The 15,115-nt window shown below is 45.0% G+C and overlaps 1 protein-coding gene across 8 annotated transcripts in view; it reads left to right on the top strand.

Annotated features, from left to right (window-relative positions):
- The window catches only part of tulp3 (TUB like protein 3), a 34,515-nt gene that overhangs the window by 3,315 nt on the left and 16,085 nt on the right, over positions 1–15,115 (top strand). For 4 of the 8 annotated variants that reach the window (XM_061252714.1, XM_061252719.1, XM_061252717.1 and 1 more), the window contains exon 2: positions 10,286–10,327. In XM_061252714.1, coding sequence (XP_061108698.1) covers positions 10,286–10,327 — 42 coding nt within the window. Of the gene's footprint in view, positions 1–4,916; positions 5,204–5,770; positions 7,928–10,285; positions 10,328–15,115 lie in introns of those variants that run through there. The other 4 variants (XM_061252718.1, XM_061252713.1, XM_061252716.1 and 1 more) reach the window with 4 other exon arrangements.

The raw sequence follows: 15,115 nt of genomic DNA, 5'->3' as shown, positions 1-15,115 counted from the left end.
TTTTTCCATGTCTGAGAAGGAAAAATTCCTGAGCAGTTGTTCTTTCTTGGCTGAAAGAAAGACTTGCTCCCCTGATGTTGGGTTGGAATGCAGAGCTGTTGAAAGTTGGGTGAATGATGGAAGCAGATTCTAGTATTACAGAACTTTCGACGTTTGTTTAAATTTGAGATTTCAACTTAAAAAAAAAGAACCCATTCAGAATAGGGTAGCTTCTTTTACCTCTTTCTTCGGACCTCAGTTATGCATTTCTATATTTCTACAGTTAACTGGCTAATGTCTGACTTTCCTGGCTATGCGCTGTCCCTTTGTCCAATATTAACAGCTTGATTTCAGACACCAGTTATGTAATCATTTTAATAATGGGGGAGGCATCTTCTGTGGTCTAGTAACTCCCGAGGAAATGGTGGATTAGTATAATATATAATAAACAGAAAGTGTCATTATTTGGAAGGCTTGCAATAGAAAATATTTTGTTTTTAGTAATTAAATGTGGCTTTCACACACAAGCTCACACACCTTTCTACAGATGCTGATTACCAAGAGAGCCCTTTGCTCACTGCTAGCTGCTGTAGGAGGAAAAACAAATAAACGTTGTTCCTACATGCTTGTAATAACATGCCGTTAATGTTTGTGGTCATGTCGGGGCATGTCCCTCCTCCTTTTTGAGGCCTGACTGAGGCAATAGAGGCTGGAGCTTCACGCTCCTGGAACTGTCTTTTCATGAACCATATGGGGACCTAGAAGTAGTAGGTGGTGAACAGGTGCATAGCGCAGCAGTGCCTGGCCAGCAGGCAGCCACCGTACGTGTGTATGTGCCTGTGTGGGGGGTCGGGTGGGGTTGAGCTGGGCTTTCAGCAGGCAGTTGAGGACTTTGAAAACAGGAGAGGCATCAGCTTGCCTTTCATGCTGTTTGTGCGATCGGGTGAGGGGTGGGTCAGTGGGGGTGCCAACTTTGTCATGACCCACGCTCTTCTTGTTCAAATGGAATTCATCAAGCTTTGATCATCTCATCAAATCAGCACAAGTGCTGTTCTCCATAGTCCCAAGCTATTCTGTGCTCTTTTACTCATGGAAAGGGCTGATATTGCTGTCATGAACTCACAGAACGGGCAAGGCTGTCCATGTAAGCTGATGGATGTGATTCTGTACCCAACATATAATATTCAGAAATGAATTGCTTGTGTAAATCTTTCTGCTGTAAAGCCGGTCTTTCAGCAATGTGGTGTCATTCATGCATATTGGCAGAAGGCAGGGTTTGCTTGCATCCAAACGGGGCCGCCTTGTGCACATATATAATAATGTAATGAAGACTTGATCCTACTGACTTGCACTAATACAGTTATAATCAAAAAGGTGTGCGTTTAGTGACAAATCTATAGCTTTTCTTTAAATATGATTGAAATGCTCTCTCTGTACTGCTACACCCCTCTTACTTCCTCTAGTTTCAATATTCAGGTTTTCTTGTGCTGAATTTCAGTTTTGCTCAGCTGGAGATGTATTGGAGGTTTCTCGAGCTGAGCTCTTTGCCATAATTGGCTATTTAATTGGCTCTTAGGCCCTCTTGCCACTTTAAATGTCAGTTGTATGCAATGCATGTGCTCCTGTTTGAATAGTAGAGTATATACTCATTTGCATCTACACACATCCTGCATGGCTAGCTTTAAAAATAGCCCACAGTGTCTATTATGCGTCACAGTACTGTCAGAATTTCACATTTCAGAACGCCTAGTGAAAGGCTGTAGATCTATCCTATAGCAGAGTTATTTGAGGAGGTGCAGAGATTACCCTGCAAATCCTGCAGACTGTGTGCAGTCAGCTGACCGCTTCATCTCCAGTCTGCAGTCAGCTGACCGCTTCATCTCCAGTCTGCAGTCTGCCAGCTGTGCCGCAGAAACTTTACATCTCTCATGTGTGATGGTGTACGATTTAATGTTGTACGTCTGGGGGAATGGCATCTCTGAGGCATCTTTCCTCTCATTTCTGAAAAGGCAAAAATGTTCAATGTTTAATGTAAGACCTACTGCCCCCCGTGTTAGTATTTTATGTAAAAAGTTGAGCTGTATTGAAGCCACACTAAATAAATGTGTGCTGATAAATAATTGAATGTAATTCCTTACACACAGAGCCAAAAGCTTGCTGTTCAGTATAGCGCAGGGGTGTCCTACTCCAGTGGAGGGCTGCATTGCCTGCAGGTATTTATTTATGGCTTCCTTTAAGTCCGCAGCAGATTAAGGCCTAAAGAACAAGGTGTGTGGTCTCTTTAGCCAATCAACGACTTGAATGAATCACTTGTGCTGAAAAGCACTGAAAGCCAGCAGACGGAGAGAATGAGAGAATAAGGAGGGTTTGTGCTGTGTTGTGAAGGAGCAGGATGGTTTGTGTAGGCGGGAGGGATTTGGGTCCAGGCCCGCTTCCCTGGTGATGAAGGCTGAGCAGGCTGTGGATGCTGCTTTGTGAATAGATGTGGAGAGACAGCCTTGGGAGCAGTGGTGAGAACACACTGGGATTCCAGCTCTCTCCCACTCAAATGCACTGCTCACTGTCATTCAGAGTGAAGGATGGTAACAGCTGCAGATTCCTCACAGAAGGGCTGTGTGTCAGTTTGCGGTGCGGCTGGATGCAGATTGTCCAGATGTTGTCTGCGTTGAGTGAGATCAAAACAATCCACTCCAATGTTTGCTCTCTGCACAACTGGAGAAAAAGCGCCTGTACGTTTGGCTGAGGACCAATTGAAATCCACACAGACCCTGGAGCTTGTAATGATGCTTACTCATTTGTGCGCCTCATTACTCTCTACCTCCTTCAAATTTGTCTCTTCTTTTCCCCTCTATCTCTTTCCCTCTTCCTCTTTCAGTCTGATGTTTCTCTCCCCCTCTTTCTCCTGCCCCTCTTTATTCTCTCACCTCCTGTTGCCTCCTGTCTCTTTATTTTACACTCACTTGCAGTCTTGGATGGAATGTGGTCCGTGCCAGTGTTGACTGTGGCTGGCAGCCCCGTAGGAGCAGCATATAGTAGTCTTTGAGCTGCTCCGGCATATGGGAGGGATACAGTTGGTAGGGATAGAAATGTTTGTTGTAGGGATAGAAATGTTGAGCGACTCCTGTTGGCCGTCCGGGCTCCAGCGGGTTGCTGTCTGAGCAGGCACTGAAGGGGCTTCCTCTGCACTCGTTCTGTGTGTGCGAAGATTGGGACTGCAGTGTGATGAGAAACAGCGGCAGACGGGCGCGTGTTTTGGAGGTGAGCCATGGACTGTCAGTCTCCTGAGACGACAGCAGGGGGCATATACGTGCATGATTGTACAAAGTTTATGAAATTGATGTTCCAGATTTGCGTGGGAATGCCAAATCTTCATTTTTTTCCTGCTCTCTCTCTCCCTCCCTCCCTCTCTGTCCTCTCTTTCCTGACGGTCTCCTTCTCTCTGCCTCTCAGTCTTCCTCTTTCTCCTCCTAGTCACTTTTCTCCTTCCCCTTTGCTGCTTTCTCTCACTCATTCCCACTTTCTGTCCGTCTGTCTGTGTGGCTCTTCTTTCTTCCTCCCTGCCTCCCTCTCTTTCACTTCCGCCTGCCTTTCAAAGTCACGGAGAAGCACTCGGCGGTGACTGTGTAATGCTGTGAGGATGACTCACACTGCAAAGCACGTAAGCATAGTCCAGCGTGGCTTTGAAGTGCTGAAGTGAGGCAGGAGGCACGGCCTCTGGATTACTGTCCGGCCGACGAGGCGCACATGAGGCCAGCTTAGGAAGGAGACCATAAACAAAAGCACCAGAAAAGCCTTCTCCTCCACGTCTGCTAACTGGTGGTTCAGAGCTGAAGCAGGGTAGGTACAGGGAAATGGCCTGGAGGACCCTGTGTGCTGAGCTGGTTGGATGTCCAGGGAGCATCGCCTGGCATGGCGATCTGGACTGCGTTATGTGCTGTTGGCAGTTTGAATATTCTATGAAATATTTCAGGATGGAATGTTTGAGCCCAAGTGGAATTTGAACCAAGTCCTGCCTTTTCTCATTTAAGAACTGTATGAAACGAGAACTTCTCTTTCAAAAACCATAATAACTTGCTGCAAAGATATCTGCATTCCCTCATTCTGTTGTGGCAGGGAAATGAACAGCAATGGGTGATTCATAATTATTATTATTATTTTTATTTTTTTACATAGGTCTCAGGCTGTCTTTCATGGACAGTAAAATACTGTTTTTAAATGTTTCTTTACCCCCATTCTGTCCGCAGTCATTTATCTGTAATCCTTACTGCAGCGCCCTGTATTGACTCAGGGAAGTGCAGGCAAGCATGCGCTGTCCTCTGTTCTATGCTGGCTGCCTCTTCTCATCATTCCTCAGTATGCATGCACAGACATGAGTCGGAGGAAGACGCGTCAGACACACAGGCAACACTGGAATTTCAGGCTCCCAGTGGGCCAACAGCGGCCCCTCGTGAGATGCTGTAGGCTACTTCCAGCTGACTAAAACTCTCCTGTCCCCGGGTGTCACTTGAGCCAATCCTTAAGAGGATGAACTGCCCAGCAGCCCCTCTTAGCATGAATATACATGATCAATCAGACTTGCCCTTTGGCCCAAGTTCAATGCTGATTGACCTGATTACTTGGTCTCTTCCTAAAATCTATTGCCTTTCCCTTGCTGCAATGTTAAAATTGTTGTGGACAGTATTTATGAAACCTGAGAATTTATGACCATAACATAACGATGCCAGCACCTCAAACGGGAAGTGCACAGCTGCTACTTCCTTGTGCTTGAAGTGAACGTGCATTTATCTTCACGTTTCTTTGCTTTCTTGTCATGCATTCTGAAGTTGCACTGGTTCAGAAACTTGGGCAGTCAGATTTTCTCCGTGCCACAGACTCATGCTATAACTGCAAGAACAAGACTGATTGCATTCCTTTGCTAACAGTTGTCAACTACAGATAGGTTATTCTACTGGTTGCGTACAATAATTACAACTCGCCCACTCTTCCGTGTTGGAGGATCACCATGAACTGGAACTCTAGCATGGATTATATAAATTCACAAGCGGCCAAGTTCATGTTCTGTGAAATTATACTTGCTATTTTTTTTTTATTGGTCTTTAAATGAAACTGAGATTTAGGCCTACAACTACAGGATGAGAACCTGTTAAGAAATAATCACCTTTCCTGGAGTGTTTCCATCTCTGTGGTTATGCTGTAGTTGAAGAGTCCTGCATATCCAGCATATGTGAGTGTTTCCTGTCCTTTGAGAGAGGCTAGTTAAAATGTACTAGAGCTGAGAGAGTTCTTCAGCCTCTATGTTTATCCTCTGTACTCTGTTAGCGTCAACACCCTCCTTTTTTTATGTTTTTCATTTTTATTTGTAATTTGTTTCCTCTCTACCTTTGTTTCGGGGGGTTTGTTTACTGTTTATCACTGCTTGGGTTTTAATAATGCCTATCCCCGAAGAGTGTGTTTTTCCTGCTGTATAGACTGGTTTGTTTTGTATCGAGTTTCGGTTGTAAGGTTAGAAGTAATCCTTTTGGTCCGAAAGGCAATGTTGGCCGGCAGATAAGCCTCTCATTTACTGTATTCTCTTTCTCGAGGTACTGTGCCCGGTCATGCTATATGTGGCACTCCCTGCATCAAGTGATACAACCTTTATGTGCATTTAAACATCCTGTCTTTAGATCCTGGACTGAAGTGAATGTGAAGGAACCTTGAAACAGTAGAATCTGTACCCAGTTTCTCCTGTGAGGGGAAAGTAATTGGCACGAGGGAGAGGGAATGAGAGGGAGAGAGGGAGAGAGAGGGCTGAGTGATCACTGTGAGACAGGAGAGGATGTATGAGGTCCTCCCAAGGGAAGCATTTTTGTACCCTTTATGGTTTGCGTCACTGCTTTGCCAACACGACTGTGGTTTGTGTGTGTGGGAGAGAGACAGGGAAGGAAAGGTGGGTTGAGGATAACTCAGAGGATGTGAGAGTGAGTTTGAAAGGGGTAGAGGGAGGGAAGAATTTAGAGAAGGGTAAAGAGGAGGAGGGCATGAGAGGGTGTTGCTTTTGTTTTGTTTTTTACCCTGAGCTTTTGCCTCTGCTCAGAGGCCCAAGCTGAGTTTCTACTGTTCTATTACGTTACCGGCATGTTCCCCTGTTAGTCAGCCATAAAGTAACAGCCACGTCACCGTGGTTTATTTCTGCAGAATGTTGCACAGTGCTTCTCCGGTAACAGCGCTGTTGGCTATTTACATTCAGCTGCGTGGACAAAAATGTCACAATGCGAAATACTGGATGTCCCCATGTGCTGTCGAGAAGGGATTTCAACTGCTTTTACTGTCCTGGAAATGATGTCTCTGTGTTTTCTGTGTGCGTGAATGTACTGTACTTGTCCTTAAAGAGTTTCTCATGGGGAAGTTGTATTATTAAAACAAGTTGCTATAATTTTGTAAGAAAAAGTCTGCTTGGGCATGGGAACATCATTAAAGTGCGCAGTGTTAATGAGGGTATATCTACTGGGACACAGTGCTATCAGTAGAGCCATTTATACTGGCTCCATTTGTTTTGACAGTCTGTAATTACCCTCAGGTGAGATGTACCCCAGACTGTTGTCTTATGACTGGGGCGACCCTGCCAAACTCCCTCACTCCCGCAGACGCACATAGGAACACTCAGGAGTCCTGATCTCTTAGCAACGAGAAGATGATCCCATTGGCCGCCCTTTTTAGCCCTCTTTTTTTGGCTTCCTGTAATTGGAGTGTTGGCTTAGTGGCGTCAAAGACCTCCACTGGTATGGGTGTGGATGCCGGATCTTGACAGAATGATTGAGATACAGAAAGTGGGACATTCATATTCTGGCAGTACAGCAGCAAGAGCTGGCTGGGAATGTGCCTTTGTGCAACAATATGCACAAACCGTCCAAAATGGAATGGAGGCTTCTGGTTTCCTCATGTGGTGGACTGCGGTTAATGCTTCCCTGGCCCTGAGTCAGAGGCTGCAGGCACCCTGGTAGGGGGTTCTTGAAGCAGGGGAAATGGAATGAAGCAAGGCTTCTCATTGCAGGCCAGAAGCCTTGTGGCGCTGCTGCTGTCATTAAGTGTTGCTTCTCCGTGTGGCCAGCTGAAATGCTGCCACCCGAAACCCTGCTGGAGTACAGCGGGTGAAGTCCCCGGCTCTGGAATGCCAGTGATGGTGGACCCTCTTCCACCCTCAGGGACATTTCCTGCCACAGTCCCTTCCCCACAGCTGTGGGTTTCACATCATAATTCTGCGCCACAATCATGGTGGATCTGACTGGGTTGACCTACGATGAGCTGATCTGTGTACACTGTAGACGGCCCCATTGACCACAGTAAGAAGACACGGTAGATTGCGATTAGTACTTTCTCAAGGGGATCGGCTTCATCCCTAGTGAGTGTGTGCGTGCATGCGTGCGTTACAAATTATATGGTAACAGAGGACTTACAAATTGTGTGTGATGTTACTTTTAGCAAGTGACAATATATAGACCTACGAGTCTAGGACTGGGCTTAATCTGTATGTTTGAAACTGGCCCAATATTTATGCAACACATACTTCTGTGCATTTGAGAGAAGACCAAAGGAAGTGGAGAGAGCGATGGGGGAGAGGTGGGCAGGAAATTGCTGGTAAAGGGAAGTTGTTGAGCTGGTGCTGTGTACATACCATACAGTATGTTGTCCAGCCTTAAGCGGTGTATCTTAAAGTAGGGCAGAGTCTGTTTGCATGCGTTACATTTGTGCGTGCATTGAATGTTACCGTGGAGACTTGGGCTGCACCTCCCCGGTGGTGCTGCGGGCCCTAGTCCCCGGGGCGTTCTGCCCCAGCCCTGGCTCCTGGGTCCCTCTCTGCTGCCACAGAGCTCCTGCTCAAAAGAGCCTCTGCCGGTCTACCGCCCGCCTGCGTTATGGACACCTTAAAGACCGGCGCTCAGCCCGTGTACAGCCGCTGGTCCTACAGGTACACTCGTGACGACGCGACGTTAGCGCAGAGCTAGCCGCGCTGCTGTTTCCTGTCTGCGGCTCGCTGTGGCAGCGCTCTTGTTTCCTGTCCGTCCTTCTGCTTCAGTCTGCTCCCAGAGCACTTTCCAACCTGCCTGTCGCTCTGTCTGTTCCAGCACCGGTCCGGTTCTTCTGTCCTTCTTTATCTCTTCCTCACTTCACTTGCGCGGTGTTATTTGTTCAGGGCCCCAGTTCACAGTGCAGCTCCGGTTGGGAGAGGGCTCACACTGCAGCTGTCCCTGCTAGTGCGTTGATTGTGCTGGGTTTGCATACAGTAACTGGGGAGGCTTTTGCTTGGTATTAAGTCAACTGCAGACACAAAAAGCACCAGGGTTTCTTTGCACTAGTTTGATTAACTGAAATGCATTGATTTTCTCAGAATGGCTGTCAGCTATGGGACACAGTAACTAAGATGGATTTCTGCTGTTCGGGACAACAGGCTTCAGGATTTTCTGCTTGACTGTGCTAATAAATCTGAATGTAATTCACACAACACTGGAGTTTTATTTCAGACACCTGGTCCTCTTTAGAGCATATTGCTTAAATAGATGGTCAGATGAAGTGCACAAAGGATTCTGCTGCTCTGCAGTTTTGATCCTCGACTGCATTTTATTCATCTTGGTTGTGCTTTGTCTTACTGATCTGGATTCACTCTGTCCTGCGTTCAGTACTTCATTGTTTTCAACAGAACTTTTCACCTCATTTCCTTTGCCTGTCACTGCTAATTTCTCTAGGGAACATAAGCTTTCTAATCTCTGTGATGTCACCAGCATGTTTTAAATAATCCTCTTCTGAATTTCCTACGGCGCACTCTCCTGCTATCTGTGGTGTTTAGCTCTTGCTGAAGCCATTTGTTGTCCCCATTGGATTTAAACTTTAATTAACTTTATTCATTTGGAAAATAACTGACTGGAATGTAAATGAGATTGCTTTCATTGTCAATTCATGTGTGACTCATTCTGTTTTGAAGTTGTCATTTAACAACATTCCTTTTATATTGGCTAATAACATGCTCTCCATGGTTTTGACAAATAAATGGTGGGGTTAAGTGTATGGTTTCATTAAACTTTTGACATTTGGCAGATGCCTAGTTTGCATTTCGGGAGCTCTCAGCCTGTGGTGTCTGAACTGCTGAATCACTGAATATCCAAACGATTAACTTAATGTGCAACATAGGAATCTGTCTCTATTACAGGTTGTTGCAAAACAGGGCTGCTATAACTGGCTGGCAGTGTGCTGTTTTTCAGTCTGTAAATATTTGCATGCAGTGCCATTTCTCGTGTCGGTTACACTCTCGGACAAGGGCCATAATGCAGAGTAGCCTTTAATCAATGACTCAGGCGTCACAGAGCTGATAGCGGTTGGTCCCCATGGTGACCCTAGAGCTATCACCCAGGATCTTGCGTTGTCACCCTACCTGTCAGAGTAATGAAACATTCATGCTGTGTGTCCAATTACATGGTTTAGGGAGGTTTCTGTGCTTTGTGGGAAACAGCCTGTATAATTACTATCATTCTCCATGGTTGGACCATCACAAGGCACCAGCACTGGCTGCTCCAAAGTTCTGTGGGCCGCACAGTGGATCAACTACAGTAGAACCTTAAACATACCAACCTCACATCACAATGACTGATCAGTGACCGGCCAACTGAACAGGGCATGAACCAGAGTGACGTCATTATGCTTTTTCCAGTTCTTTATTATAGATTATCTTTATTATGGCTAAAGAAAACAAGTTGAGCGTTCAATGGGAAAGTCACATTTCACCCCCTAAAAAAAGCAGGAAATGTATTTCCCACTCTCTGTAACTGTGTCAGGATTGATCTAAAATCGGCAGGTTTTCCAAGGGGAGCCAGTTTCCGAGGGCAACTTTGTACAATAGGAAGACATTTTAAATTGTTCATTAAGAGTAATAGAAGCAATTCATTGTGAGCTGGGTGGTCCAGTCACCTAGTTGTCAGTAGACTGCTGCTTCAATTTCAATATCTTGCTGTGAGCTCACATTATTCTTCTGCCCAGCACAGTTATTGGTCAGTAACTGTCAGTTTCTCTGTAATTGACATTCATAGCCTGTATTTTGTATGGTATTTTAACCTAGCTTTAACATAGCATTTTAACTTAGCCATTTGTTTCGTTTTCTCTGTAGTGCTGGTTGTATCCCCTGTTTTTATCCCAGTTTGAATGTAGGAAATCCGACTTGGCAGTTAGCCGCTTCAACCTTCTCCACATCCCATGCTAACCTGCTGTTGTTTTGTGCTGTGTTGTCTGTGCGTTTGTGTTGTCTGTGCTGTGTGTGTTCGTGTTGGAAACTCTGAAGACCCTCGAGCTCTGCCAGCTTCTCCTCGACCTCATCCGCCAGGTGAGCAGCACCCTCCTCCACCCACCTGCTTCCCCCGCCCAGCGCTCTTCCCCTCTGCCCCCCCCAGTGCTCCTCTTCCTCAGTCCTCATTCTCGCCTGCACTGCTCTTCACTGACTTATTTTTGTTAAGCTTCTTACTCCTGGATTTTGCAGCTCTTACAGTAAGTGGCATTACAGACCAAGTGTGAATTCTGAGCAGCACACGCTCCAGTTCTTTGTGGCCTAGGAGAGGATAGTGAAAGCTGGACTGATTCATGGTGTCTCTTCATACCTGGGAGAGAGGTGTACGGTAGCAGTGACTACATAAAGTACGCTTCCAATTGTGTTCCTGCTGGCCTGGCGACAGGGTTGAAACGGTCTATAAATCTGTCTTTATTTGGTTTAACCGACATTTATTGCCCTGCCATCAACTAATATTACCTAACGAGCATGCTTTGATTGCAAGCCGCAATCTAATTTGCTTTAGACGAGCGTCACTTCCAACCTCGTTTCTCAGGTCACACATCTGACATACACACATGGACAAAATTGTTGGTACCCCTCTGTTAATGAAAGAAAAACCCACAATGGTCACTGAAATAACTGACAAAAGTAATAATACATTTTTTTTTACTGAAAATGAACCAATGAAAATCAGACATTGCTTTTGAATTGTGGTTCAACAGAATCACTTTAAAAAACAAACTAATGAAGCAGGCCTGGACAAAAATGATGGTACCCCTAGAAAAGATTAAATTATTTGACCATAGGGACATGTTAAACTAAGGTGTGTCCTCTAATTAGCATCATAGGTGTCTTCAAACTTGTAATCAGTCAGTCTGCCTATTTAAAGGGTGACAAGTAGTCACTGTGCTGTTTGGTGACATGGTGTGTACCACACTGAACATGGACCACAGAAAGCGAAGGAGAGAGTTGTCTGAGGAGATTAGAAAGACAATTATAGACAAGACCATCTCCAAGCAGCTTGATGTTCCTGTGACTACAGTTGCACATATTATTCAGAAGTTTAAGGTCCACGGGACTGTAGCCAACCTCCCTGGACGAATGGTAACCAAAGAGCCCAGAACAACCTCCAAACAAATTAAAGTTGAACTCCAAGGTCAAGGTACATCAGTGTCAGATCGCACCATCCGTCGTTGTTTCAGCCAAAGTGGACTTCATGGGAGACGACCAAGGAGGACACCACTGTTATAAAAAAGCAAGACTGGAATTTGCCAAAATGCATATTGACAAGCCACAAAGCTTCTGGGAGAATGTGACAGATGAGACAAAACTGGAGCTTTTTGGCAAGGCACATCAACTCAATGTTCACAGATGCAAAAATGAAGCATACCAAGAAAAGAACACTGTCCCTACTGTGAAACATGGAGGAGGCTTGTTTATGTTTATGTTTACAGTTACAGAAATCGTTTGATTGCAGTGATTGCCTCAAAAGGTTGTGCAAAAAAATATTAAGTTAAGGGTACCATCATTTTTGTCCAGGCCTGTTTCATTAGTTTGTTTTTTAAAATGATTGTTGAACCACAATTCAAAAGCAATGTCTGATTTTCATTGGTTCATTTTCAGTAAATTTCTATTTATTATTACTTTTGTCAGTTTCAAGTTATTTCAGTGACCATTGTGGGTTTTTCTTTCATTAACAGAGGGGTACCAACAATTTTGTCCACGTGTGTACATGGAGACGGTCTGGTGAAATCTCTGCTCTGCTGAAGCGCTTTTTTCCCCACTGTGACTTTACTCGGTCTGTGGGGAATTGGGAAATGTAATGACTAGCCAGCCGAGGTCAACATCCTGTGAGTTCCTTCTGTTTGTTGAGAACAGGCTGACCCACCTGGCTTGCACGTGTGAGTGTATCATCTGGCCTTCAGACGTTGGGTGTGCTACAAGATGGCACCTTTGCCCCTCCACTCCTCACAGGCAGTATAATGAACTTCCCGAAGGTCTAATTATCACTATTTTTGTCTACTCCTTAATAAGCCCTCTGTGGCCTTCTCCACTCGAATGTATCACTGCTTCTAGTGAGATTGCAACCTTTGACCAGATGTTTTGTACAAGAATGAGAGAATGTCATTCTGCCCATCTAGGCTAGGTTGTCGATAAATTGCGAGCCGAGGCGGGTTGAGTGGCTCTTTCTTGTCATTACGTATTCCGGTGTATTGTTTTTGACAAGGTGCTGTGCTCATGGTGGTGGTAGCTAGGTGCTGGTATGGCGGCAGTCTTCAGAGAGTGTGTTTGTTGCCTGATGATCCTGGATGGGAGCTGCTATTCCCTGGGTGATGTGGTGACGTCCTGCTGTGCTGTGTGGTGTAACAGAGCGGGCTAATGAACACAGAGAGGTGAACAAATGCAAACAAAGATGCGAAGGATGATTGTCCCAGTAGCTTACCCATACAGAAATGAAATAAACTGCGATATATTGTAAATATTCTGAAATTTGGAAAATACTATGATGAATATATTTCACAGCACTGATTTAAAATATATACTGAGTACTATTAGGTATTTATTAGACTTATTTTTTAGATTTGTACTGCTGTAGCCTATCCACTTAGTTGCATTGTGTGTTCAGAGATGCCCTTCTACATACCTCTGTTGGTGGTTATTTACTTCCTGTCAGCTTTTATCAGTCTGGCCATTCTCTCCTGAAGTCTCTCAGTGACAAGGCTTTTCTGTCTGTAGAACTACTGCTTTTTTTGTGGTATTTTTGCACCATTCTTTGCAACCTGTAGAGAAAATCAGCAGTTTCTGAGAAACTCTAACCACCCATATACATATATACAGTGGTGTGAAAATGCCCCCTTCCTGATTTCTTATTTTTTTGCATGTTTGTCACACTTAAATGTTTCGTCAGACCACAGAGTATTTTCCTAAAAGTCTTGGGGAACATCAAGATGTTTTCTGGAAAAATTGAGACGAGCCTTAATGTTCTTTTTGTTCAGCAGTGGTTTTCGTCTTGGAACTCTGCCATGCAGGCCATTTTTGCCCAGTCTCTTTCTTATGGTGGAGTCATGAACACTGACCTTAACTGAGGCAAGTGAGGCCTGCAGTTCTTTGGATGTTGTTGTGGGGTCTTTTGTGACCTCTTGGATGAGTCGTCGCTGCGCTCTTGGGGTAATTTTGGTCGGCCGGCCACTCCTGGGAAGGTTCACCACTGTTTCATGTTTTCGCCATTTGTGGATAATGGCTCTCACTGTGGTTCGCTGGAGTCCCAAAGCTTTAGAAATGGCTTTATAACCTTTTCCAGACTGATAGATCTCAATTACTTTCTTTCTCATTTGTTCCTGAATTTCTTTCGATCTCGGCATGATGTCTGGCTTTTGAGGATCATTTGGTCTACTTCACTTTGTCAGGCAGGTCCTATTTAAGTGATTTCTTGATTGAGAACAGGTGTGGCAGTAATCAGGCCTGGGTGTGGCTAGAGAAATTGAACTCAGGTTTGATAAACCACAGTTAAGTTATGTTTTAACAGGGGGGGGGGCGATCACTTTTTCACACAGGGCCATGTAGGTTTGGATTTTCTTTCTCCCTTAATAATAAAAACCTTCATTTACCTGCATTTTGTGTTTACTTGTGTTGTCTTTGACTAATATTTAAATTTGTTTGATCTGAAACATTTAAGTGTGACAAACATGCAAAAAAAAAAAAAAAAAAAATCAGGAAGGGGGCAAACACTTTTTCACACCACTGTAGGCATTGCAATATCTGCTATATTTGGCCTTACTTTGAAGTCCAATCTTGATCATATTTTTTTGTGTTTTCCTGCAGTCATTGAGCTACACAGCTACATGTCATTACCATACTGATGTAGATGCTCTGATCGTGGATTACAGTTGGTGTATGCCATCCAATAAGCTGAAAGTGCTTCACAGTGAATGAGGGAACTTCAAGCACCACCAATATGTAGCATCCACATGGGTGTTGCATGTCAGCCATTTTGAGCCAGCAGCACACTCCGCTGAGATGGAGAGGAAATTATAGAGGCAATTCAAATGGGGGATGATTAGGTGGCCATGTTAAGAATGCAATTTGGGAATTTTGCCAGGACACCAGGGCAATCAAGTGTTTGTTGAGTGCCATAGGGTTGGTAATGGCTGCAGTTTGGCTGCTGGGTATAATGTGTCATCCAAAAGAGAACAACTTAGTTTTCCCAAGGTCTGTCATCCATGAACAAACCAAATCTAACCATGCTTAGCTTCAGTACTTACTAACCATACACTGCGTATCTTCTTCTACTGCACATACAGTGGTCTGGCTGCTGACAATAGTCTGACTACAACAGTTTGGAGATGATTCATACTGAGATTGAGAGAGGGTGTGGAGAGGCAGAGAGGAGTGAGGGAGTGGGGGAGGCAGGGAAGAGACTAAGTAGAGAGGGAGAGGCAGGGAGAGCGAAAGAGAGTGTGATGGAGGCGGAGGGGGGAGGAGAGGATGAAAGAGGGTGGGAGGAAAGAGAAGCAGGGCCACTGCAGCCCTCTTTAGACTGGCCCCAGTCTGTCTCTGAACGGGCTCTGTCCTCTCTGTAGCTTAGCAACCAGTGCCTGTCCTCTCGTCCAGGTGAGCCGTGAAGACCCCAGACAGTTACGTCAGCGGGTTTACACACACCGTCGTCAGAGTCGTTTGCCATTTCAGTTGTTAACTGAACCGCCAGCGTGTATGAAACATAAGAACAGTGCTTTATGGATGGAATAATGTGGGATGTTTTGAGCAGTCAGTTTTTGCCCACGTCAGCCTTTTCTCTGCTTTGATACAGGTTAAAGATGCAGTCCTGATAAAGCCAGACATGTTACT

Source organism: Conger conger, chromosome 8 (genome assembly GCF_963514075.1).
Source record: "Conger conger chromosome 8, fConCon1.1, whole genome shotgun sequence".
Lineage (NCBI taxonomy): Eukaryota > Metazoa > Chordata > Actinopteri > Anguilliformes > Congridae > Conger > Conger conger.
The sequence above is the reverse complement of the archived record's forward strand: the minus strand, read 5'-3'. Positions and strand labels throughout refer to the sequence as shown.